Source organism: Dermacentor andersoni, chromosome 1 (genome assembly GCF_023375885.2).
Source record: "Dermacentor andersoni chromosome 1, qqDerAnde1_hic_scaffold, whole genome shotgun sequence".
NCBI lineage: Eukaryota > Metazoa > Arthropoda > Arachnida > Ixodida > Ixodidae > Dermacentor > Dermacentor andersoni.
In genome coordinates, this window is record NC_092814.1 from 322,436,015 (window position 1) to 322,463,913 (window position 27,899).

The window sequence follows — 27,899 nt, forward strand, 5'->3', positions numbered from 1 at the left end:
CTGGTAGTTATACGCTAGTTCGAGATAATTTGCACTCTGCCTCCTGCGCTTTTGCAATATGCCTCCTGCACTTCCACGAGTGCTTACGCGATCAACAATGTCTTACCAGAAAGATGTGCACTTCACTTTGAGAGGACAATTAAAAAAAAGTTGCATTATCACCCGATAAATGTACATTTTTTTGTTTTTGTTCTTGTAAGTGAGGGTTAGTTTGGTTAGATCATTCGACGGAAAGATAGCAAGGTTTACCGAGGCGCCTCTGCTAGCGTTCAAAAATTTGCACAGGCGCGTCAAGCTAGTGGCGGACTCAAACGTCTCATTTTTTTTTCCAGCCGTGCGGTATCATTTCAATCGAAATCCCGAAGTGACAAAAGTTTTATTAGTTTCCGTCCTTTCTTGGCATTGAGTGCGCATGCGTGGAGATTCAACATTGCTCATTCGTGAATACACGCCAGTTACACGACATCGAATCCTCAAGCATGGCTCATGAAAGAAGCTACGAATATTCGCCTCCTGAGTTTAGTATGACGGTCGAGGCAACTGCAAGCACAAGCTGTGGCGGTACCACGGGCAATTCATCTACCTTGGGCGCCTACACAACGTGAGCTTTACAGCTTGATAATCTTACTTTCAATACTGTTAGCCTTAGGCATCACCCATATATAATAGGCATGTACACCCTCGCAATTTTTTAACAATAGCATGCGAGCGCCGACGGTAAGGCGTGTCCGCGGCCTTGTAGTGGCCAGGGACACGCGGGATTGGCAACTTCACGTGCAGTCGTGCAAGGCGGACTCTAGTTCGAATGTGTATACACATTCGAACAGTGCAGCAGTATACTGCTGCACTGTTCGCTTCAGGAGTGCCCCTCACCGCTGCAAGGCCACTGACACGTCGTGTGGTCGGCGCTCGTGCGTTATTGTTAAAAAATTGCAAAGGGTGTACATCTGTACATTTGTTCCCACCTTTTGTCCTTTTGACAGGAAGTATGAGCATTTAAATCGAAGGTTTTCTTAAATCTAGACGCGTCGATGCACTGGCGGAGCAAAATTATTGGCATGTTCAGTGTAAAGTCAGCTGTTTAGGGCTCAGGATAACATCTTTCTGAACATAAAGCGAACGTACTTAATGAAGAAAATATTTTTGTTTATGTGTGATTATTGCACTGCACACTCGCCACGAGATGCTATAGCTAGAAGTCGCGGATTCAATCCCAGGTGCGACCGCCGAATTTCGATGAAATCACACTGCAAAAAGGTCCGTGTTTGCATTTATGTGATCGTTACAGCAGCAACGGTGGTGAAAATTTATGTTCAGTCCCCTACTGTGGCATGAGTTTTATCAAGTTGTGTCTCTTGCACGAGAAACCCTGGAATTAGTTTAAACCGCAGAGAAACTTGTGCCGCCACGTAAGTGTTTTCTAGACAGCACAAGGTACAGGTCTAGTGACACAAGAATACTGTGATTTGTCAATTCAAAAGACACCATGACCTAGAAAGTACTGCCCGTTTCAAATCTTTATTTTTTGGAAACATAAACCTCTGAATGAAAAGCCACAAGCTGGTTTAAAACTATTGCGCTTCCATTTCCATGTGTAGCTTAACGGCAATGAATGTGCATTAAAGAGAAAACACACTTTTCCCGCTTGGAGTTTTTTGGGCGATGCAGGTATTTCTTTCTATATTTAATGTTCTGAAAATGACGTTTACATTACTGGGCTTTACGTTGTTTACCTTTCAAATAACTATATAACTTGAGCAAGCTAGTGCCACACTGATAAAGTGGAAAGTCATGGTATTCTACAGTACGCTTTTCCATTTGTGAACGAATGCAGTAGCACGTCACATTGCAGCTGTTTTCTTGTTAAACGCTATCTTATGTAGGATATTTTTCATGCTTTTCTCACAATAAACTTTATCTTTCAAAAATTCTGAGATAGGTTCGGGCGAGTGACACAGAAGTAAACTTATCATCGCTTGAAAACAAATCTTTTTGAACACCATTCTAGTTCATGATTATCTTATTCGATCTCGTCATTTTGTTTGTAAGTGTTCAAATTATTACTTGGCTAAGAGACAGAAATCTGTTTGTATTCTCCAGAGCAAGTCATCTAACGCCATAATTTCATATAATACGTAAACTATGACATATTAGTCATAGCTGCCGGATCTTTGAGCGATGGTTGTAATTGGCGTGAAGACGCCAAATTTATCACAGCGATGCCGAATCACATGAGGAAGTGCAAATACTAATTTTACAAATATTAGCGCAGGTATTTATCATAATTGTAGAAACCATCTGCACATTGTCATTCTTATACTCCAACCTGAGTTATCGATGCAAAAAATATGTTCCGTGCGTCAGGATTTTATTCCGAAATTGTCAGGATTCTCTCACTGTGGCAAGTGAAGCAATCATTCCATACAGCAAACTACGTAGGACCCATTGCAAGTACTTTAACAGTTAAACTGGCAATGTTCGTGCAAGTGAAGGTGCCGTTTTGGCTATAGTGGATGAGCTTTCTGCTCCGTGTAATGCCCCGGATGTTCCGTTCTTCCTATGCCAGCAAGCACAGTCAGTCTTTGATGAGAACGAACCATTACAAGTGGCGCGTTTCCGAAACACGACATTACTTCTTCAGAACTTTGTTTTAAGAAAACATAAATTCAACAATTTTTGTCACAGCTAGTAATCGTCTGACAAATAATTTATTAAACGCAGCATTCCTGATGACGCGTGGAAGTACCAGTGGAATACACAGCCCACGCCGATAACCGAGGGGACTTACAACGTCGAAGGTACGTAGGCGATGGCCATTTGCGACATGTTGCGACAAGCCCTTCCGACGCTTCACAACAAACGTAGGAGATATCCCCTACGGTTACCGCCGCAGCGGTACATATCTTGCGTACAAGGATGCACTTTACCAGTGCCGTCAAGACGGTTTCAGCATGAGCCAGCTTATAACAGTCCTTATTGAGAAATTTGTGTTTATCTGAATATATGCAAATTCACACATATCCTATGCAATAGAAGCTTCTGAATGAATATGTTCTTGTACCGGTGAGCTTGTAAAGGACACTCCTAAATAATGGCAGAAGCCGAGACTGTTCATTCCGTGCAGTGACTAATTGATTCGTAAATGGAATCATTTTACCAATGGTCTACAAGTTTATTTGCCAAGCAGAATCTCAGTGGGTTTGTCCTGCTCACATCGGGATAATTTTTCCCTTAAACTGATCAAGCTGGTTAGCAAAGCAAGTGCTTCGATGCAAATGCACAGTAAGATGTGAAATTAGGGCGGTGCTTCAGATGTATTTACTGGAGGGTCGTAACGGTACTGTCGAGTTTTCGGCACAGCGTAATGATTGCTCACCCATAGCATGTTACGAGCAGCGGACGTATCCCGCTGCGGCCGAATGCAGAAGCTACTAAATGCAATTTGGGGTAGCCCAAAACAGTTTATATTTAAGCTCTTGGTTCTTTCATGCCAAGCAAGCCAAGTCACCGTCGTAGCATAAACAACCTTCACAAATTAATGAAAATGAAACGCAAGGAGACACATAATTGTTATCTAGTTGTTCGCAATGTTAAGCCGTAAATCGTTGCAAATAACTCAACTATAGGCATCTGTAAAATTATTTGTGTTGACAGAGTACCAATTATAGTATCCAACGATTTCCAATGCGGGTGCTACAACGTCGAAATTGTAATTATTTGTTAACAAGAAAATCTACGCCATGCCGAAACACCGGCATTCCAAACTGAATGCTCGTTTTTATTAAGGCGATTGGCATTCATTGCATACAACAAGCATCATTCGATCTGCCAGTATTTTTGCGACCACTTTCGCAGGCCTGACGAACGTTGTCTTGAACCGCGCAACTGATAAAATTGAGAATGCCACACACTAAAAATTAGTTGCTTAAATTACGCCTATGCAATCACGCTGTAGTTCTTCCAAAGTCAAAGATGATGAAACTCGAATCTTTAGTTCCGGTGGTTGGGAATCTCCGTTTGATCTTTTCTGTGACGTACGAAAGCGCAGAGACTAATGCATGCCGGTGTAACAATGTCATAAACATTCTTAGCCATTCTTCACATTGTAAAAAAAGGTGCAGATCCTGCAGTTTCAATGCTAATTGCAGTAGCGTCGGTGGTCATCTTGAGGAAGGCTCCACTGTAATTTCTGCCTTTTAGGTCTCACGTATTCTTAATTTCACGCGATTTCTGCGCAGGTATAGGAAAGATGTGCACCTGGGTACAATCCTTGCATCGCTATCCATACAGTCCAGACCTTCAACGCTCTTTGACGCTTTCCGTTGCACAGTTCAGTGACATTGCCCCGTGAATTACCACTTCCACATTTCTTTCCAAGCTGATCTGGTGTCTGCAATAGAACTCCTACATCGCGCATTGAGCAATCTTTTTGATAGTTGTCCTATAGTCTGTTGATGGCCTACACAGGAAAATTGGCGAGGACAGTCGTTTTAGCGTTCGTAATGAGCTGCAAAACACGCACTGCTTACAGCCGGTGTTTAGATACTTCAGCTACCGGAGTCACCAAATGGGTTTCGGATACCTAGTATTCGAAAGGCGACTATGTCGTTGGATGATGCACCTATATGTCATAGGTCAATAAATTAGGGGCATATGTCAAACACAAATTTAAAATCCCTAGGTAAAAATGCTACCTGTCAATTTTTCTTTGTCGTCTATGCCTGCTCCTCGTAATAGATTAACAAGAAAGAACTTCGTGAGGCATCTAGAGCGCCTATTACTGGATTACACAGCAAATATATTGGGTCAAGGGCTCCACCCACAAGATACCGACATGTCGTTTTTAACTTCGAGCACTGTCGTGTTCTGCTTGCGGTTTGAGATAAAACCTGATAATGTTCAGAAGAAACCAATACTGCACAATCTTGATCATGCCTGCTTTCTTCATCGCCACAAAATTCTTGCATGCATTCAAGAAGGTTGCAGAAAAAAAAGCCCTGCGTACGGAAACACAACAGTAAAGTTTCCCTACCACTAAAAGATTCTTGCCAGGCACAATGAGCATGAAATATCGATTTCCCATGAATTGCCCTTGCACTTCGGTGAATAAACATTTTACTATACTGTTATGCCATACAGCCGTCCCTGACAATGGCATTACAAGTTACCAGCAACTGGGGTGCGTCAGCAGCATCAATCAAGCAAGGCCCAGCACAAGCCGCGCTGGCATGGAGGAAGCATCAGCCAATTTTGAAGGCGGTGCCACGTAAGTTCACATTTCGAAATGTTCCACTGCAAAGCATCTCGGAGACGACTGGGATGGCTACCCGTGTAACAATCGTGCTTCTACTCCGTAATTTCTCCTTGGGAGGTCTAGCTCTGTTGGCTGAAACAGTACTGCATTGGCACTTTTGAGCGTTCGGCCGGAGCAGCCTGCATTGACATGGCTATCGAGCGGGCGGCGTTAAAACACGCACGTCGTCCTTCGTGTCCTTCCCCTCTCTTTTGCACTGTCCCCACTACTGCAGGTGGCAATATTTTAATATTTTTACCTCCATAAGAATGTTCAAAAGACCACAAGAAGAAAACTATTAGGTAGCACTTTGTTAATCAGTTGCCGAGCCGCAGGTATTTAGCCGGCCGTACTTGTCGTTAAGAGGCTGTCTGCACTTCGTACGATACGTAACTTTGACACGTGATACGCATGGCGGAGTGCGCATGCACATCTTATACCGATAATACGGCAAGTCGAAGTGCTTGTGTAACCAAGTGGCATCATCCTGACTAGCCCCGACGACCCTACTTTGATCTCAGTTGGCCCTTCCTTTCTTTCTGTCCGGTGATAGAGCAAGAAATATATGGTAAGTCACGTCAATGTGCTTGGCTCGATTTCGCCATTGCGGAGCAAGTTAAACCTCTCTGTTGAAACAAGGACCCGCTGTCCTGACTCTCGAAAACATTCTGCTTTTAATACAGTCGTCTTCCGTAGGCGAGTCGACTAGGGAATCTGAAAACTGTCCAGCAGCAAATCACCATCGTCGAACTCTTGGCGATGCCACGCCCATGCTCTCCATAACCCGCAGTAATTCCGCCACCGTCACACAAAAGCCATCCTCGGGCTCGACCTTACTAAAGCCTTTGACAACATTTCCCATGCAGCTATCCTTGACCAAATATCCCACCTCCACCTGGGAGAGCGAGCCTATAGTTACATCCGTCACTTCCTCTGCTATCGCAGGGCCATCCTCTCGGCCGGCGATTTAGGATCAGGCCCGCTTCCCCTTGGCAGCAAAGGCACCCCGCAAGGTTCAGTTATCTCTCCCATACTCTTTAACTTAGTCATGATTGACCTTGCCAAGCAACTACAACGAGTCGACAATATCAACCATACCATCTACGCCGAGGACATCGCCCTTTTGGCGTACCGAGGCAGTGATGGTCAAATGGCGTAAGCTCTTCGAACAGCGATTGACACGGTTGAAGCCTATTTCCAAGGGAGCGGTGTGCGCTGTTCGCCGGCTAAATCGGAGCTTCTCTTCAAGTCCATTCAGTGGGGACGCCCTCCCAAACACCAATCTGATCACTTACCCAATGACGCAGTCACCCAACGCCTTTATGATGGCAGTCCTATCCCACACGTACCTAGTATCCGGGTCCTCGGTCTCACCATCTTTACCAACTGCTCCAACGCCTTGGCTCAACAAGACCTGTGCCCAATCTTAAAACACCCTACGCCTTACTAATCGTAACTCGAACCGACTTGGGGGACTCAGACTAGTCAGCCTTCTCCACCACGTGCAGTCCTTTCTCATATGTCACATTTCCTGCTTTGCCGTGTACCTCAACTGGTACCGGGCTCAGCAAAGCAAGCTCGACACCCTCATACGAGGGGTCTACAAGCAAGCACTTGGCTTCCCGCATAACACCAGCACTGAACTCTTCAACCAAATGGCAGTTCACAACACCCTTGCCCAACTCATTGAAGCCCAACAACGCCCTCAGCTTGAACGGCTCACCCTTACTGAAACGGGACGCTTTATTCTATCCACGCTTAGCTTCACTTATCACCAGCAACAGGGCCCCACATAATCCATCCCGACTGACATCCGTAGCTTTATCGACACAAGACCATATCCCTAGAAACATGCACGCTGAATATAACATGGCCCGGCGCCAAGCTAGGATCGGACCTATTATAAAAGCCCTTGCTCACGTACCTGGCGTCACAATTGTTCATGCAGCCCAATATTCCCATGGGACATGATTTGTGGTCGTCGCCACACGCAATGGAGTCCTACACCACGCCTCCAGCGGCACTACCCCCCCCTGCCGAGACGGCTGAAGAAGTGGCCCTTGACCTGGCCACTCCAGATCCCACCTGTCACACCGTCATGTTTGACTCTCGCTCGGCCGTCACTAACTTCAACAAAGGCTGTATTTCTCCTCAAGCTCTTAGCATCTTCTGCCAGGCACCCCACTCTAAAGACAGCATGATTTCCCTGACATGGATCACGGCACATGCGGGCCCTGTCTCCCCACACCTTCGCTATCTCAACGAGGTCAACCACTCCATTGCGAGAGGCCTAGTCAACCGTGCCGGAGTCACTAGAAACGAGTTGGACACCACGGACAATCTGACCACTTATAACTGTCTTGTTAAGGCATTTTACCTCACTCACCGAACCTTCCTCCATTTTCCATTTTGCATCATTCTCCTACGATGGATTTTAATGGTCATAGTTTTCTTCATAAATCATCGCCATAATTTTATAGCACGTAGATTTTACGCAGTTTACAGCGACTATTTTTAGGCCACTTTACAGCCAAGTCACATCTTCCATAATATATCAACATTAACACTTGTCATGGCGCTCTTTGGCCAAACCTGGCCCTTGCGCCACTAAACACAACACATCATCATCATTCCTCCCACCTCACCTCATGTTCAGCCGGGCACAGCTTACCACACTGCGTCTCCTACAAAGAAACACGTAACCTTCTCCCGTCGGCCTCCACCTTATATTCTCAGATGTTTACACTATCCCCAACTGCCGGTGCGGTGCCACTCACCTGGCTACGCTTCCGCATATGCTGTGGGAGGGCCTAGCACAACACACACACATTAACACCACGACCCTCTCGTCGAGGTTGCGTGAAGGTCTGCGGAGCTCCGCCCTCGACGACCAAACCTGGGCGACCCAGCACGCCCGTGAGGCGGCGGCGAGGGAAGCCCTCGACGTCCCCTCATGGAAGGCGTAGGCCCTGTAATCGTAAAGTGCTGGTTCTGTAATAAAGGTTTATCCCGCCTCCCCCCCATGCAATTAGGCAGAATAAAAAAAAGTGTGACTTACTCTATTCAACTGTCAGCAACATGCGTTTGGTCGCGTCACATTAGAGTGCAGCGGCATATTTTTATACGCTGGCTAAATTTAGCTGGGATTCCCTGCATAAAAGCCAATCCACTTGCCCCGCAGATCCAGTTTTCGTCCATCGCCGACTTTTCTGACTGCTGTCATTGTGCATGAGAGCTACATGTGTTGATGGGGGGCACTTCGCCCAATAAAGAGTTATATTTGTAGCTCCCAGTTTTCATACTTAGTTGGTGTGCAGGGTCACTACAAAGTGGCAATATTTTATAAACAAAATACAAGCATTGCAATGCTTACTCTCACCACTACCCTTTACCGCATCATCTGCTCTCACTTAGTGCGGTGGAGGTAAAAATTTCCTACGTTATCTTCTTCACGAGGTAAACCTTTCGTAGCACGTCAAGGTTGGCGTCTGAGAAAAAAAATAGGATGCCGTTGAGCGGCAATACAGGCCTTGGCAGCCCCATTGGGACGCGTTGACAAATGACGCTGAGCTGTTTCCTAGATGGTTGTGCATGTCTTCACCATGAACAATGGCTAAATGGCCAGCGTCGCTATGTTTTGCACGTGTTTGAGATCATAGGCGGTACACGCTACGAAAGTGCCTCGACAGTTCCTGGTGAGAGATCAATGACGCAGGCGTTGAGCACTCAACATACGTGCGCCGATCCCGAAGACTGTGCAATGTCGCACGACCACTGTTAGATTCTCAAGAGCTTGCTGCATGCCAAGATGCCACAAGCTGAAGCTCCGACCACCGTAAATAAGTGTACAGCTTTGCGCATGCATCCACGGTATATGTCTATATTTTACTGCGCCTGCGTAGGCGAGTCGTCCCGTAATCGTAACTTCTGTAAATCAACTTTTTATCTCGAACGAAAATCGCAGTAGGCGCTTAAGAAAGAGCATTTTCTTTGTTGCGCGTAAATACAGGAGCCATGGAGGTTTTGCCTATATTAGACAAAACTGGCACTGCGCCGTTTCGTTGGATGCATGCAAATGCGGGATGTGATGACTACGGCTGAGCATCATTCTCGCAGAGCCAGGAGACCTCGAATGAGGGTCAGGCAAGCACCGTTTCGTCTTTAATAAGGACTCATTTGTTTACAACATCAGTAACTAAAGAGCAGTGAAGTACGTACAGAGCAGTACCTTCTTAATTATAGAAACGAAATGTTATTGAAAAAAAGGTGACTTGTGCTGCCGAGCAGACGGCGAGCACAGAACTCCTCGGTAGACGCTGGCTTCCCGATGACCGAGTACTGCAGGTGGCCTGATCTGTGCTTCGGAAATCAAGTGTAAAAGGGAGCGGCATCAGGGAACCTTCGGTTTTGGACAAGCACCTGTAGTTTAGTGGTTTTCCTCCTAAAGCCATTGTTGTGACTACAAGTATATGTAGTTGCTAGGTTATCATGCGTGTCTTGGCACACATGCCACTATAAGTGTTTGGTTATTAAGCGAGTTATTATCTGACATCACACTGTCTATAATGCCACGAGCTCTACTTTGTTTAATGGTCTACTACCTTGCTATACCTGTAGTAGCTTCGAGGTTCGTCTTGGCAAAATACTTTTTCATTTCGATCTCGTAGCTTGCGGTATATTGCCTCAGATCAACATATCGGTGTACCAGATGTTTGAATGTCTACATTGGCGTGTCTACATATATCTGTGTACCTCATAAGTCGCATGCCCTTGCCGAAACATTGGCTTCAGCTGTAATCTTTTTTCGACCCAGGTCACGCACATCATGCCTACAGTTGATGTGACTGTCTTGTGTTCCAGAATTTCCGAGAGCACCATGGTTCACCAAGAGAAGACGCAGTACCAACTGGCTGAAAGCACGTCCACCGTCTTCTGTAAGTCCGAGAAGGTGTTTTACCTGCTGTTATACCACGTCTCGCCTTGAAGGTGATTGACGAATGTAACGTCTGCTAGGGCACATGGCCCATTCAAACAGCATCACCGCTGGCTCGGAGAAACATGGTGCTGCGCAATCTGAGCTGAAGATTACGCATGGTTTGATAGTAACAAAATTCTTCTAATCACTAGGATGGTTCGTAGATTATCTTTCAGCAATTCCTGATGCACATTTAACAGACGTATGAAAGCAATGTGTGTATATGTAAGGTAGAGGGTTGCCAAAAAAAGCACAATGCAATATGCACCACAAGACACCTCCTGGCCATTTGAGACGTGTTTGTCCCAACTGCGAAGCAGGTGCTCTTGGTTTACTGTACAAGATATCACACCCTCGTCGTGAAAAGAGAAATCAGCGGTAAGGCTCCTAAAACCTTGCATTGGTAGCAGTGCTTCTTCTTGGGGCTGTTTACTGAAGTGGGTAACTGTATGATGAATCGAACTGGGCTGCGCGTCCAGTTCTTAATATAGATGCACGAAAATAGGATCCTGCAAAATAATCGTAATCATTGGATGGAACGAAGGACAGCAGACGTGGACGAAGACGATGTAAGACGGTATGTACTAAGGACGTCAAATGAAACGCCAACAACAGAGCGCATAAGTGAAAGTAAAGTACGCACTATGCAGTCATCATAATTTACAGGCGCGTACATCCGGTTTCACCGCAATGAGTGATGATCCTCCCACTATACTGTGATGCTGTGTTTCCTCTTGCGGTTGACTTTTATTCGGAGGCGAGAAAGGACGACGCCGCGGTAATAATGACAGCGCAAACTATAGCACACGAGCCGCTGTTCGTGTTTCATCTGATGCCGCTATTGAGCGTACAGTATCGCTGCAGTGTGCACTAATACGCGGTCTATACTTTGGTATTCTAGATCTTGCTTTCTCTTTTATTTCTCGCTATCAGATATGACAACCAGAACATAAACGACAATATCTCACTATAGGGGGAGTGTCCTCCCGCACTGCTATCAAACAGTATGTCTGCGCCTTTGAATCGTGATTACTGAACTGCCACCCTATGCCCTTACCACACACCACACGCTCCGCCATTCGCGTTTCATTTAACGCCAGCAGAACTTGTCATTCCAGGCAGGTTTTTTTGTGTTCGTCTGTTTCGCGCCGTTGTAATACTGAGAGTCGGAACTCCAACAAAACCAAAAGTTCTCCATAAGTGTGCTATCGCCTTACTTAAATTAACGAAGTATGGTAGGCAGGTACTTGTCTGGGGCTGTTTCAATAAAAAGACAATTAGTACGCCACCAATGACCGACTCGCACATCATCCATCGAGCAAAAAGGCCCGTTCCCCAATTGTCCATGATGTAAAAGAAATTAGACCGTGATAACCGGCGTGCTTTTATCGTTCTAGTGGCACCCATATCTGTGAAACGTATGGTGTGTGCTTCGTAAAACACGTGCGGCCTTGTAGCCACTTTATGATCGCGCAAGGTTGAACAGATTCGAAAATTACATTTTTCTGATGCAAATGGTGTCATCGTTTCAACATTAATCGTGTCATATATACATAAAAAAGCACTTTATACCGTTGTATAAGGCTAATTCCTAACCCAGATTACGTCTCCATACCGGTCTCTCGATGATACCTGTTCAGCCCCTCTGCTGAACCCAATCATTGGCAGGTATAAATTCGTGTCAGACGGCTGCGGTAGTCTTGCCGCTGTCGTCATACGATCGTATTCCACGTAGTAATCGTGCTGCCATTGTCACGCACTCAACTACTCGATTTACTCGAACATGCTGGTCTGTTTCGTAAGGCTTCGCGGAACCACAAAAATGCTCCATAGCAATAGCAAATGCTGCGCATCACCTTTATTCCCACGGTGTGTTGTAATTCCGCGATGTTTTTTTTTTGTTTCTAGAAAAAAAGCGCTTTACAAATCTGTACGCGATCGTGGATCCATCCTTGACGTGACCGTATGCATCCGGAACTGAGACAACAGCAGGAATGTACAAGGACAACTTTTTTTAGGTTTCTTGGAGTAAGAGCTTTGCAGCAGATGAAACATTCTTTTTTTTTTCATCATGCCTGATAAGAACGAATTTTACATGGCCAGGCGGCTGACAATTTTCTCGTCAATGAACGTTTCACCACCTTTTGGGGTTAACTCATTTTTCTTAATCCGGATTATGCCTTAGCAATTTCGCAGGTGAAACTTGCAGTTTAATTCAGCACTACCTTAGCCAGAGCAGCTGATCTTCCTAAAAGCTTTCGCATTTATTGCGCAAAATTTTCAGAATGAGCAGCCAATACAAGCGCCAGGGTAGCTTCAAGGAACTAAAAAAAAAGCTTTTCGCTTCCCATTCTTGTTGCTTCTCAATCAGCACCTCTGGCTTCAGGGCATACAGACATGACAGAGACCGGAAGCACCGGTCTCACACTTCCAGTCTACAGTAGCAGCAGCGGCGGCGATTACGCAGTGACCAGTACCAGCCGGACTGGCACAGAGGAAGCATCGGACACTTCGGGAAACGACGCTAGGTGAGCGATTTCTGTAATAATTCTTTTATTCCTAAATTCCTCCAAGAATTAAGCTTGCAGTGACGCACACGTACGATGGATGGAAGTTCTGATGACCTAACTGCCAAATATCACCTGCCGATCAGACAATTTGGTGTCGGCGAAAACAAGCAGCTTTAGCTCAGGATCTATTGCCTCAGTACATTGAAAGGGAGGAATGAATGTGCTTGACAAGACAGTGTACGAGTATTGAAGCTTGTGGCATTTAAAAAAAATTGATAGTATCATAACTCAAGGAGTTACATTTTCAAGTTGTCATATACTAAAGAAAACATTGAGAAGTTCTAGAAACAAAATTTCATCTTTATATCTCTTCAGCGAAAACTATGCTACGTTTCTATACTGCACAAAATCATGCATGTAAAGTGCACAAAATTCATCTATTACCCAGCACTCTGAAATTTGCTATTTTGTGAGTAGATTATCGCCAATGCTCACACACGTTGTTACGATTTCAAGCAATCTGCAAGTAGATACAAAGAAAGTTGTCCACTTGCGATTCTCCAAGAGATGCAGCTAATAGAACTGCGATATATTTTTTCCTGTAGTTAACTTTGTAGATTGTATGCTTCCACTGTTTTAAATTTAGCGATTTAATAATTTTTCCACTTGCGTACCTAAACACAAATTATGATGTATACATTTGCTGCTATTAAACTAGCTCAAGCAAACAGAATTTGATTGTTTGATAGTTCTAATTTACTTATTAATTAATCCGGTCTGGATACCAGCCAAGATGGAATGATTAGAAACGACGTGTAAGGTAACACCACGACTCGAACCAAACCGTAGCATTGCATGAGTCTCGTGAACAACTGCAACAATAACTACAAGCATAGAAGTAAATACCATATTACCGCAAGAATAGCAACCAATTTATAAAGTGCAATAGGAAGAAGCCAAGACATAAAGTCGGCGCGCGCATCTCGGCTCTATAGCCTGTTTGCTTTTCTTCCATAAACCGAAGAAAATATGTCGTATCAGCAATGCCTTAACTCAACGCTTGCAGTGGTCGTTAACTCGTCGATAAAAATGAGGTTACAAAAGTAAGAGAAATACAGGTTATTTATATTGCATGAATGAAGATTGCAATGATCGTTGTAATGCTTATTTGCACAACGAGACGATAAGATACAAACGAGAGAAACTTCTTCGGCAGCATATATAATCAATTGTCCATGAAAATATTGAAGTATTGGGCATATTTCTGCTGGCAACGATTGGGGGATATATTATGTGCGCGTCGGCAGCTCGATGCCTTCGGCAGGACCCAGTGCGCATTTAGAATTCGAGTCGAATTTTAAGACTTCGTACAAACACTGCATGAAAATTCGGACCCGGAAGTTTTTCTTCGTATTCGATATGCAGGATTTGAATTACGACGTATGATGTCCGGCAGGGAGTCAGTCCACCTATACTTGTCAGAAATCACGCGAATAGTTCGCCTTTGTACTATTTCCAATTGTTAATTAAGGCGAGAGCCTTAAGTGACTCGTTGCAATGGCTCAACCCAGCAAAAAACGGCAGTGAGAACTTTAATGAAAACGATGGCGCAGTGGCCTATTCATGGATGCAGTTAAATGGTGGGAATCGTGAAACAAAGAAGTAAAAAAAAAAAACAAAATAACAACGAAGGGAAAAATTGCAAAACACAAACAATGAACAAATATTGCCAGGAATGGCTCGTACCCGTGTAAGCAAGCAACGATGTAATCGCCGAATATGAACAAAGGAAAGGATGAAACAAAGAACGAACGACGGAAAGAAAGAGCCGATGAAAAGAAGAACGAAAGGATCTTCAGGTATTGCATTAGGTTCTCGCATGAGTTTGAGAAGGTCGATCTACAGTGCCAAACGTTTACTTCATACTGCGGCTCATAAGGTCATGCGAAAAGTCTGACCCGTCCGATCGGGCAACATTAGTCATTAGCATGCGTGCAACAGGCTTTCGATTTCAAGTGTTAGAAGAGTGGAGCATGCTGCCGAACTTTTTTACTCATCTTAGCATGCAAAGGGTCCTAAAAAAATTCTCCGACGAATTCGATAGCCCATAATGCAATGTTAGAGCGCAGCTTTATACGTGTTCTTACTTCGATATATGCTGAGGGAAAAATTTTGAGACATAAATGACTCGTTGAATGATCCAGTGCAATCGCTGGTCCTGCTTGGCTTCCATAACATACTACACAATTCGCGTCGCGCACACAATCAGATTGCAAAACAATCACAAGCCAAGACAACGAAACAAAGCAAACCAAACAAGCGCGCGAGAGAGAAGACTCTAATTGACGATAGTAGGAAAGGAGCGTTCTGGTTGAGACCAGATTCTAGCACGATAGCCGCGGTAGGGCGGGTCCGCATGAAACCGGCTTCCCACGCGTGCGCCAATGCAGGGGCATATCTCATTGGTCTACACCTCCCCGTCGTTCACGGCTCGCGTCCTTCGTCTTTCGCTGCTGTGCTCGTTCACTCGGTTACGCCGCCGACGCTCGGCGCAGGCCATTAAGAGCTGCGCCATAAAACGGAGATGTATTTTAGATGACGCAGAAGTCTTTTCAATTATGAATGTTTCACTTCCGAGGGCACGTTTCAGGTCTTTTGCCTAAATACTCCTTGTGAGCGTGTTGAAGACGGAGATGTATTTTTAATACTTAGGACGGTTAGCTTTTTAACTAACCGTCACTGACAGACATTTCTACTCGCCTGCACCTGTCATGTAGGCTATACGTGATGTATTAAATAAAGGAAGGCTTCTGTATTGCTTGCACCACGAACGAAGATTGGCTCTAATTGTCAAGTTCAGGCATCACAGACCACCAAAAGCACCTGCGTTCAATTTCTGTAAACGTACAGTCCAAATCTAGTGCAAAATATCAATGAAGGCCTTTAGCGCTCGAATGGAGCGAGCCTCCTTGCCATTAATACCCGATTTAGTTTGTCAACCTCTAAATTGGCAAAAGGTGCTTTTGCTGTGTCATAACATGAGTCGGCCATATTGAGCTGCTTTGTTCGTGTGCTTGCAGGAATTCTACTGCAACCGGAGGAACGGAACAGCAAGAGTACCGCGATGTCAGAGCATATGATCAATCGTCCGTGAAGAAGTGGAACCACAAATGTGAAACGTGTGGCAAAGTTATAAGCGGGGCTCATAATCTACGTGGACATTACCGCACGCATACCGGCGAGAAACCATACAAATGTGACATATGTGAGAAGTCGTTCGCGGACAAGTCGAATTTCCGTAGGCATCAACAAATTCACACCGGCGTGAAACCCCATGTCTGCAAAATATGTACTCAACGATTCAAAAACACAACGGAACTTAACGGTCATCTCAAATCGCACAGTAACGACAGGCCTTTCGCTTGCGACATATGTAGTCTCTCCTATAAGTACAACTCAACTCTCAGAAGACACCACCAAAGAATTCACGAGAGTGAAATTCCGTAGGAGAGCAAGCACTGGGGATTTCAGTTCGCCAATAATGAAAACCTCGACGCACATCTCTGCCAGAATATTAGGTGCCTATTGTGTGGATATTCGTTTAGAGATGCATTTGAAGTCATTGCACACCTCGTGATGCATACGGGTGGGCAGTCGTAACAGTGTGACTAGCGCGCAATTGAAGTAAATAGCCAATGAGTTTTGCACATGAACATGACCATCAAGCCGTGCAGGAAATAGTAACCGATGGCATTCTCCCGCAGGGGTGATAAACTAACCGAATGCATCGTGGGGAGAGACAGGCTTCTTTTAACATTTAAAACTGCTGAGTGGCATGCAAGACGCAAAGGATGCCGCTTGATTTTTCCAAATTAAGAGAAAAAAACGTTGTCTCCGACAGAATTTGGGATGCTTGAATGTCGAAGTATACTGCAGGTCCCGGCTACAGCTCACTGTTCGCAGAACTATGTTGTTCGCCAACCTAACATTAGCAAACTCATTTCTAGACAAACCCTAATGGTCTGCAAGTTTCTGTTTTGTATCACTGGAAGGTTGAAATGTTCGCACAAGCTCCTTGACACCTCGTTTAGTTCAAGTGGTCTGACAATGTGCTAGTTAAGCTTTACCTAACCAACCTGTTCATGATTCTATAGTGTGAATAGAAGGGAACACATCTCATAAGGAACCATTTAAAAGGAGGCACTGTTTCCTTGTCAAATAAAAAGATCTGCCAATATTTGAGGTTCTTAGGCCTTGCTGCCTTCTAGAGATAGCTTTTACTGCAATATATAGACACATAAACATGAGGAAATTTATTTGCTTTGTAAGTTGTTCAATGAACGTAATGTTTTGGTTTTATTTGGCTCTTGTATTCATACCGAAGATTTTTCTACTTTGTCATGCTGTTCATAACAGTGAGACTGTATTAGACTATCGAATATTTTACGAATACGAATATTTTAGGTGTTTTATTGAGGAAGAACCTCTGTCAGTTTTAAAGCGCAGTTTCTCATTCACTCGGAAGTCGTCTCTTTTGACTTGCACTCCACTCTACTTACAGCTGTAGAATGCTTTAGCCTGTTTGTGACAAACGTATCCCTGCGAGTGAGATAGTTTTAGTTATAATACTGACACGCGCAGTTGTATGCCTGCTTGCTGTGAGCGCGTTTCACCGACTACCAAATCTGAAGTTAGTGCTCACTGCACGACGCAGCTGCATGCATCAGTACATTCCCTATAACTATCATCGATTCTATCTCTTCTTTCTTTACTGTTGTCCAAACCTTCGTTATCAAATTTCACGCGCAACGCGAATACATTTATGCATCCGATTAAGTAGCCGGCGCTACTTAATCGCAAATCATTTGTTCGACGATCGACTCATGTGCCCGGCACTGTCTTTCTGCCCGAATGTAATTTGTTTTCTGGGTGCCAGTTCGCCCAATAAACCGTGTTTCGTGACTCACGACTCTCCTTACTGCGTCGATCATCGTCGCTACATCACATCTCGTAGAGGTGATTGGTGGTGACCGAATAAACCCTACCAGGCGTGAAAATGACGTGAACGTCGTCATGGATGAGAGAGCTCGCTGCAGGCTACGACTGCCATGTCACTCGCAGCGACGTGTGCTGCAACCGCCAAAGAAGCCACCGGGGGGAGCAAGCAGACGAAACAGGTAGTACATCTATCTGGCTACGGCAACAAGTATAACAAATACACGCAGACGTGCTTTGGGAGATCTGGAAAACTGGCCGGAAACTTGCGGAAGAACCGCTATGTTTAAGAATTGAATCTGTGACAAGCTGCAGCTTCGCAGTTTCTCAGTGGATTTCTGGAAACATTCACGCGCGTCATGGTCAAGGAACGGGCCGAAGTGTAATGAGAACACCGTGATTTTCAGGGCAGAAATTAAGCCACGTCGACCCGCACATGTCCGAGAGGAAAGCGTTCTTACTCATCTGCGGTTCAAACAAGTGGTTTATGCTGTATTCATACGTAAACCAGTCAAGATCATTACAAAATTCCCAACAGGAGTTAGGGGCATTGAAAAGGCATTGGAAAGGCGCACTCAGCAACATCGTCGCCTAGTGTTCCCGCCGAGGTGAAAAACTAAACACTATAGGCTCCTAACGAACGAACTCCTAAAAACCGCAACAGTTTCACGCGAAGAAATACATAAGATACCTTGACGCAGCCTCACGAAGCCTTACTTGCTGACGTCCTCTGAGAGGAGAACCAGCAGCCATTCGCAGTCCCTCAATTGCCGCATCTGAAGCCTGGAATGATGGCCTACGTCACTGTCTTCAACCGTCTGCGTCCCCCCTTCGCGCCCACACCTCACTACTGCTCGCTCTGCTGCCACTGAGAAGCCGGACACGTCTATTGCTTATTCCTTTACCGTGGGATGATACGATGTTTTGTGATAAACTGTTTGCATTCACAGCAAGATGAACGTCCGGGTGAAATTGCTGACTATTAGGCGGCAATTGTATGGAGACGCCCACTACTGTGCCGATCGCCGTCGCTATGGCACTGCACCTGACTACAGCGCCCAGAGTACACTATGCCAATATGTGACGGATATTTGGGTCCATTATCGGTAAACTAAACACAGCAACCTTTGGAGCTGCGGTTGCTCTTCTTTGAAGTCCCGTAGGTGCTCCTCCGCCAACGCAAGATCAGTCTCCACTACAAAGGAACGACATGCTGCCATTTTGACAAAGCTCCGAAGAAAAGAAAACCATGCTGCCTAAAGGATACCCGAAATCGCCACGTAAAAGCGGGACAGTGCGATACAGCCCCGATTCGACACTCACCCGCCGTGGTTGCTCAGTGGCTATGGTGTTGGGCTGCTGAGCACGAGGTCGCGGGATCGAATCCCGGCCACGGCGGCCGCCTTTTGATGGGGGCGAAATGCGAAAACACCCATGTGATTAGATTTGGGTGCACGTTAAAGAACCCCAGGTGGTCGAAATTTCCGGAGTCCTCCACTACGCCGTGCCTCATAATCGGAAAGTGCTTTTGGCACGTAAAACCCCATAATTTTTTTTTACGATTCGACATTGCGAAACAACCAAGTCTATGAACCACCAACATCGATGCTGTCGCCGCGCAGTCTCCGCATTAGCGGACGCAGTACCCGACTGATGAATGATTACTGAACCACGCCGACTTTGACAGTAATGACTGCATGACAAGGACCCCAAATGTCCGCCGCTGGAGGTCACATGACACGGATGAGTGGAATGAGAGTTCTGGAAATGAAATTATTTACGTCATATATATTGTCGAATTGTTTCCGGTGCACCAGTTTACCCCTGGAAGCCGTAGCATTTTACTAAGAGAAAAAAAGTAAAACATTACGGTTTCTTTAGCATACGGTAACGAGGTTGAAAGCGAAAGCCTGGGCGCTCGCAAGAAATTCCTTAAATTACTTGAACACTGTCATTCGAATGCGTTGTTACTTTCTATTATTACTTGCTTTCTCTTAACTCGTTTTTCTCTTGTGCTCTTTTTCGGTCGCCTAGGCATCGCCACTATTTCTGTGCACTTATAGGCACGCTAGAATGGCCGTGGCAAGTCTATGAATACCTTCCGGAGACATACGCGTGTTCCCTGAATGATTTCGTAGTGCTTTAATCGACGAAGGTAGCTACATGGGCTTTTATATATATTTTTGAGCACAGAATGAAAGGGACTCGGAAGGGCAAATTAGGCAAACAGACAGCACTAACTATCAACGACAGAAGCGATTCCAGTTGACGCCGACGTACTGTCATAAGACATAAGACACGTACGTGTACGTTGCTCGCCAGGCAGGAAAAAAAACCGGAGAAACCGCACGCACACACTTTTGTGGCCACACTGCTTATTTAGAAGGGTGTCCATTTAACGCAAAACAAAGGTGATCGAACCCTTTTCTTTTTTATCGGTAAAGAAATGCAGGCGCATGCGCTTGAATTTTGATGCCACAGCGCAGGATGGTCAAATTTTCGACCCATGACCCACGAAAGGCTTCCCCTTAAAAACGACATCTCATGCCAACGGTTTTTATCTGGGAGAGGGAGTTACATGGTTTTTATCATTTGGTGGCAAGACAGCGCGAGTTATTGGAACGCTTCTTCTACCATTAAATGATGAGCACTTTAGCGTCGAGATAGTGGCGCTACTCTATCATATTTTTCTTTTTCACATGAGCTTTATGGCTGCCTTCTAGTTTCCAAAAAGCCAATCGTTTCGTTTCTTCCCTTTACTCATCGGCACTGACTGCGCATGCCCTGCGATTCCGTGTGCTTCTGTCACGAAACAGGCGCTGGTGCTCCGGAGGCGCCGAAACCGCCATCGTTGAAGGAAGTAAGAGTGGACACACGCCTCTTGCATTTACCTTCGGCGACGAAGCAACGCCGAGCACAAGCCAGGAATTCTTCGAGGGCGCTTCGTGGACTTCCGTGTCACACTACGTGAGTCGTGCCGCTTCTAACAATTCTCGAGGAATGTTGTGCCCCGTAGGTATGACCCGGAACGCAGGCGTTGATAGCTATAGATTTGTTCTTACTTCAAAGCAGGCCTTTGACAAACAACTTCAGCCTGCGTATGTGGGAGACATTCTCAGCTTTTTTAGCGCGTTGATGCATGGGTGATGCCAAAATATCTTCATGGGAAGCATAGCTGCGGCTGTTTATCGTTAAGGTCCAAAGGTATGTCACTGCGGGAAGCAAATGCTTCTATGGACGAACATGTTCGTCGCTCGTGTTTGGTCACCGCGTCATACACCTGTTCCGGTGGCACAGTGACTACGGCATTGGACTGCCGAGTTCGAGGTCACCCCTGATGTTCCTGGAACAACGGCCTACCATCGCTGATGGTGAAATGCAAAAACACTCACCGACCTACGTGCCTATTATAGAAACCCAGGCGGTGAAGCATCATTTCGTTCGTGTCAGGCTTTTTGAATGCTGCTCGCCGCGACCTTACAAAAGCATATTTGTCTAATGGTCCTCTTTGAGCTAAATAAACGTCCTTAAGAAAAATATGTGCGAAATATCGGCACGCGGGAGCCGCGGAGCCAGCGAAACCGAAGCAAACCAGGTGCGTCCGACGTATCTTTAGATTCTGGGATTCGCGTAGGTCCGATGTACCTTTAGAAACAGCGATCACCACGTGGCCCGTCAGTGCCCACTGCTTCACCTGATTTGCCGCGCCGGCAGGTAGTGTCAGAGCATAAACAAGCTAGTGCACGGGCATGGCCAGCACGCGACCTCGTTCCGCAATACCGGCACTGCAGCGACAAACCCATACAAAACGAGCAAAGAAGCTACTCCTCCATAGTACCTAGGCTAAGTCACATATCCAAGGAGCAAAAGCCCCCATATTTTCACTCTCGCACCCGCTTTTACTCGCGCCTGCGCATAAACGTCGGGCGATGCCTGAAATGCCATCTCGTGATGCGTGACTGTAACGGCCGACCGATGAGTTTCTCCAACACTTCACCTAAATACACTCCCGAACCGCTCACACGTGCCGCTCATTATCGTGCGGCTGTCACCTTGGTGATGTCCTGCTTCGTTAGCTGAAGCAAAAGTTATAAGTATATTTAAATTCTAAAGCAGGTTTTAAAGAGCAAACCGTCGACAACTTTTTTTGCCGCCACGGTAAAGAAGTCGCATGTTAGAATGATTTGCGGTTTACAACTGTAGATGCACGTCTCTTCATTTACGTTTTCTTTGAGAGGCTTATCTCTACATTTGCGCCTTGTTCATATCCTGTAACTCTACTTAATTTTTCGGAAAGGCAGCTCCATGGGTCACACGTGAAGTAAACTGGCAAGAACACATTTTGTCACATATGCTTAACTTCAACTGACTGCGTCCTTTTCTTCTCAAGTGTTCAAACTGAGTCTTCCCTAAGAGACAACTGTCGGTTCTCTATTACTCTGAGGAAGCCATGTTGCTCGTAATTTTAATTATTTATGAGATACATTGCTCATGGCACGGATCCATGATTGGTCATTCATTTAAATTGCCGTGAAAATTCTAATACCAGCACGGCGATTTCGAATCCAATCTGACGCGGAAGGAGCATCTCTTTTTATTACAGCGCTGCTTTGAATCAAAGCATGCAAGGAGTTCTCGCAGCTTCTTCTTTTGAGCCTCACCGTATATTATAGAACAATCAGATAAAAAAATTTCCGGTGTGCCTATTCGCAAATTATCATTGCGATTCTCCTCCACGAGTCGACGCCACGACAATTTGAAAACTGAACACCTATACCCAACTATAAAGCACTAATCAGAAACGCAGTAAGTGAACAAAATCTCAAGTTCTGCACTAAAGTAAACTAAACTTGACTTGCAAGTTCGTGCAAGTCAAACAGGCGTTCGCCACTACACGTATTACACATGGTTTCCTTGTGCCAGCCAGCAAGTGAGCATTTGAGTAAAATGATACATTACGTTCATTAACAAAATAGCAGTTTGCTTGTTCCAAATTTGCTTTTAAAAAAGCTTCATCACATATTTCCCGCCTTACATGGAAGCAACGAGTCCGATACAAATACATATGTCTAATTCCAGGATTTGTGACGACTCCTTCGAAGACCTGTGGAACGCGTTGAACAGCCACAACGATGCCAGTGACGTCACGGGTATGTACGGCATGGCCTTCGCCCATCGATACCACTCGCGAAGACCCTTAATAAGCCTCAACGGAAATTGAAGTAGTAACTAAACACGGAAACAAGAAAGGTCCACAAGGACAAACGGCAAGAACAGTTACATAGGCCCCGATAGCGTTGCAGTTAATGGTCAAGAGGAAACACTTTATGAGCGTCACCATGTCGGTTTCCGTATGAGCAGCCCCAATTCGAATTTACAGGATAGCTGATTGGGAAAGTTGGTGCGTGAAAGTCATACAGCGCGACAGCCATACTTGGGCGACACAACTCACAAGGACATAGTTTACAACTTTGTTGCTCTGCCCCCCCCCCCCACAACAAAGAAACAGATATCACAGCTCTGTAAAACTGAATGTGCTAGAGCACCTGAGGTGGCCAACATTGGTTCATGAATTACTAACTTACAAACATTTTGACTGTTTACGAGCGTTTTGCAAAAGTCCTACCCACAACGTAGTATATTTCAGAGCGCCGCATAATATAGCATTTTGACCACTTTAGCGGTAATATTAGATATATCCAAAACAATGTTATCCTTTTTATTGCCCTATTAGATTTGAAAGCTTCATATTGTTCGTATTTTACAAATTGTTCCATATTGAAAAATTTTTATAACATTCACAGCCCAAACAAAACTTCGTTTTCTCCAGTCATTACATTTGAACTGATTCTTTTAAGTGCAACAGACCTCGGCAAATTTAGTGCAATGCTTAGCGCGAATTTCTCATGTATTTAGACAGAATCGCGCGAACTAAACTTTAGTTTTCTGCGCTACTAAGGAGCTTTACTATAACGAGAGCGCGGCCTTTACGGTTAAGGCAAGTTAGGTTTGTGCAAAAGCTAGTTTACGGAATTTTGCAAATTTTCCATCGCCACCTTGGTAAAGCCTGAAATATGCTTGTTGCTGCAAATGTAGAGCCAAGATTTGACTCCGATTACACACAACAAAATTTGCAGGACGCTTTAGCTTCGCCTTTAAGAGTGCAACGCGATACCATTCAAAGATCCCTGGCTGCTTCTCGCGCTTCTCGGTAACTACAGCTTATTTAAGAGTAATGTTTATTGGGAAACGCTGGCGGCAAAAGCTATGCACGAAAGCGAGCTTTCTGGAAGAAACCCCGCTTATTACGTGGGCCGTGGATTCTCGGTGGTCAGCGCCATCTGGATGCTTTTGCACGGAAATGGGTACGTCACTGCCCGTGGTACAAGAGTGGTAGAAACGCAGGAAAATTGCCTTGCGCTTGAGTTCCCGCGTAAAACTGTTTTCTCGTATATTCAAATTACAATCTGGTGCTATCATATCTGTTGTTTGCGTGTAAGTCGTACTTTACTATGTTTCTGACGCATTTTAGTTAATTTCGTTTAGTTCAATAACGCATTCGCGCTACACGGAAGGCCTGCGTGATTCGGTATATCTGACTCGGAATGATTTTTTGCTCACAAGACGGTCAACGCCGGCGCCGGCCGCAAACACCGAATTATCTGCTACAGGATGCCCGTAGTGCTATCCCGTTAAACATGCCTACTCTACGCCGGTGTGCTATCATACGACATAAGCGACCACATTCCAATATTTATCATGATACCTAAACATAGCTTTCGAGACAAGAGGGATGTGAGATGCTTCACTTATCAGCCAATAACAGCAGTCAACCTTGCGGCTTTTAGAACTCGGATGTTAACCTGTAACTTGGAAGTTATCGGTCAACTCGCGAACACTGAAGCGGCATATACAAAGTTCATAGATATAATTTCTGGTGTATACAAGTACCACTTTCCCGAAAAAAGAATTACCTGAGGCAAAAAAATTCGTAAACCTTGGATAACGCCTGAACTGCTTGCAAAAATACATCGCAAAAACTAATTGTATCATAAATTTATTCAATATAAGGGCCCAGATACGCTGAAACAATTCAAAACTTATCGAAATAAACTGAATAAAGAAATAAAACTAAGTAGAATGCGACACATTCAGTCTGAATTTGAGTGCTCTGCACCAAAACCTGACTTCTCATGGAAAAGGTTAAATACTGTCCTTAATCGTAATAAATCGCATTCTCTTATAGGAAAGCTGAACATAAATGGCAATGAGATATCTGGCATCCCTCTCGCCACTATGTTTAATGATCACTTTGTTAACAACAATCAAAGCAGTTCATCTAGGACATTGTTTAAGTTGAAGCCTGTTGCTAGCCCCTTCTCATTATTTCTTGAGCCTGTCTCTGAACATGACGTTTTCTCTGATTTCACGTCACTTCGAAATAGTTCCTCGTGTGATTTTGAAGGCATGCAAATTAGACCGATAAAGTACGTGTTAGGTATTGTCACACCGTATCTTACATATATTATTAATTTATGTTAGTCCTGTGCAACTTTTCCGAAAAGAATGCAAATCGCTAAAGTGACTGCCTTATTTAAAAAGGGAGACAGAAATGATGTCCAAAATTATAGGCCTATATCCATATTGCCTATCTTTTCTAAGGGCCTGGAAAAAATCTTACATCGCCAATTTAATAATTTTTTCGAGAAGAACAATATAATATCACCTGCCCGATTCGGCTTCAGAAAGCTTAAGTCCACCGAATATGCACTGTTGGAACAAAAGGAATTCACCTTATCCCAGTTCGAAGAAAGAAGACTTGTGCTTGGCGTCTATGTGGATTTTAGCAAAGCATTTGATAATATTCCCCATTTAACATGGATTGAAAAACTTCATAGCTATGGCATTCGATGTCATTCTTTAGTACTAATTAAATCTTACCTAGCAAGCAGGCAGCAATTTGTTCAGATAGATATGCATTGCTCAAGTATGAAGCCTATTTCAAAAGGAGTTCCGCAGGGAAGTGTTTTGGGGCCCCTTCTTTTTACGCCTATATCAATGATGTAACGAATATTTACCTAAACGGGAAATATGTCATGTATGCTGATGACGGCAGTATATTTGTTTCAGGAATAAACTGTACAGATATATAGTATGAAACGAACCTCATGCTCTCCAAGCTGAGGAACTGGTCAGTAATGAACCAATTAGAAATAAGTACAAACAAAACCAAAGCTGTGCTCTTTAGGCCTAAAAATAAGCCAGTGAATTCAAATATTAACATTATGTACGGGGAAAGAACGATAGAAATGGTTACTAGTATGAGAACTCTCGGCGTAACGTTTTCGAGTAATCTGCTCTGGGATGAACACACTGACGCAGTCACAATCCAGTTATCTAGGGTCATTGGCATGACGTGGAAATGTAAATCACTATTGCCGTTTAAAGTTAAACTTCTCATTTATAACTCGCTTTTTTATTCGTACCTCTATTATTGCTTATTGGCATGGGGTACAACTACTTTTGTTAATTTGCATAAACTACTTGTCTTGCAAAAGAAGTTTCTTCGGCTGCTCTTTAATGTCCCCTACAACTCCCATACTATAAACGTATTTCAGGAAGCCAACATAATTTCTGTGTAAAAATTATACCAGTACAAGTTAACAACTGCGTTTAGGCGGGAAGTAACACTGAACTGCTCCTTTCTACGAGAACTTTGTAACCTTGAACTTAATGACAAATTTTATGTTACCCGTCATAAAGAGATATGGCGGGTGGTCACACCAAGAACAAATTATTTACGGGAAAAGCTGTCGCACACAATGCCAATGCTTCTAAATAAATATAAAAATCTAGGCGTTGATATCACCCAAATAACGGCCCAACAACTGAGAGACTTGCATGTGCAGGATATTTGAATTACTGGTTGAGTGTACATCCTCTCGGCTAGTATGTATATAAAATGTGTATATATGCTTCTGTATATGTGTGTGTATATATGTAGGTATGCATACGAGTGTGTATGCATATACGGGTATATGAATGCATGTGTGTGTATATATATATGTGTACACAATGTTCAACGGCGTATTCTTGTTTCATTTGTATTCACCACGAGAACCACACAAGCTACCCTAAGTATTTTTGATTCAGTCACCAGTGGCTCTGTATGGATACGGGTGTGCATGTGTATATACGAGTATGTGGGTTCATGAGAGTATGTATATATATATATATATATATATATATATATATATATATATATATATATATATATATATATTGATGCAGATGTGTTTGCATGTATGCTGTTCCCGAATATTCTGTAGGGGGGCTGCGGGCCTCGTCAAGCTGCCTCTACTGGAGCAGCTTTTACTTGCAGCCTCCTCCATCAAGTAGATAGAAATAAAGCTATTCTATGTCTATGTCTCATCTTCGGCATGGAACACTGTCGTGTTCAATTCTGCTGTACTATATACAGCACATATTTCGGGAGAAATTCAACATTGCATAAATTCCGTCACGCACGTCTCTTTCGTCATATCTATTCAAGGCATATTTCCAGAAAGTGCACCGCATACGGAAGCACTGAAGTAAGGTTACCCTTTCACTAAACCTCAACTAAATCTCCGTGTTTTTCTTTCAGCACGACATGTTCACGCTCGTTGAATGACCCTTGCGCAGTGACGAGCTAACACCTCTGTTATTCTCTCAGGCCATACACATGTCACTGAAAGCGGAATCTCCAGTTCCCGGCCTATGGTGTCCAGCAGCTGCGGCAATCACGCACAGCCCAGTACAAGCCGCGCTGGCTTAGAGGAAGAATCGGCCGTTCCGGAAAACATCGCTAGGTGAGCCCACGTTTGGAAAAATTTCTTTGCACAAAGCAAATCCCAGACGGTGCGTAACGCTGCCCGTGGTACAACTATGCCTCCACTGTGGTACTTTCGCTATGGAGGAGAGCTCTGGTATGTGAAACGCGAACAAAATCAACCGTTATTCAAAACACACGGCATGGTAGAGGTGGTGCTAACATGCTTGTCGTCTTCAGCGCTCTTGTGGCTTTGTGAAATGCGTACGTACTACGCCATATTCGTTTGTAAAGATAGTAAACAGAAAGGCGTCC

At 44.5% G+C, this 27,899-nt stretch overlaps 1 protein-coding gene across 2 annotated transcripts; it reads left to right on the forward strand.

Moving 5' to 3' along the window:
• On the forward strand, positions 1–27,619 carry LOC129381325 (uncharacterized). Of its 2 annotated transcripts, XM_072285946.1 has the most exons (8): positions 8–601; positions 2,722–2,798; positions 5,140–5,266; positions 10,154–10,227; positions 12,640–12,796; positions 20,590–20,740; positions 22,853–22,923; positions 27,489–27,619. In XM_072285946.1, the coding sequence occupies exons 1-7, from the start codon at positions 480–482 to the stop codon at positions 22,859–22,861; spliced, it is 717 nt and encodes a 238-aa protein (XP_072142047.1). In that variant the 5' UTR covers positions 8–479; the 3' UTR covers positions 22,862–22,923; positions 27,489–27,619. The 2 variants fall into 2 exon arrangements, with proteins under 2 accessions (XP_054920046.2, XP_072142047.1); XM_055064071.2 differs by lacking the exons at positions 20,590–20,740; positions 22,853–22,923; positions 27,489–27,619 and adding an exon at positions 15,859–17,723 and having other exon boundaries at positions 1–601.
• Positions 27,620–27,899: the final 280 nt, after the last annotated feature.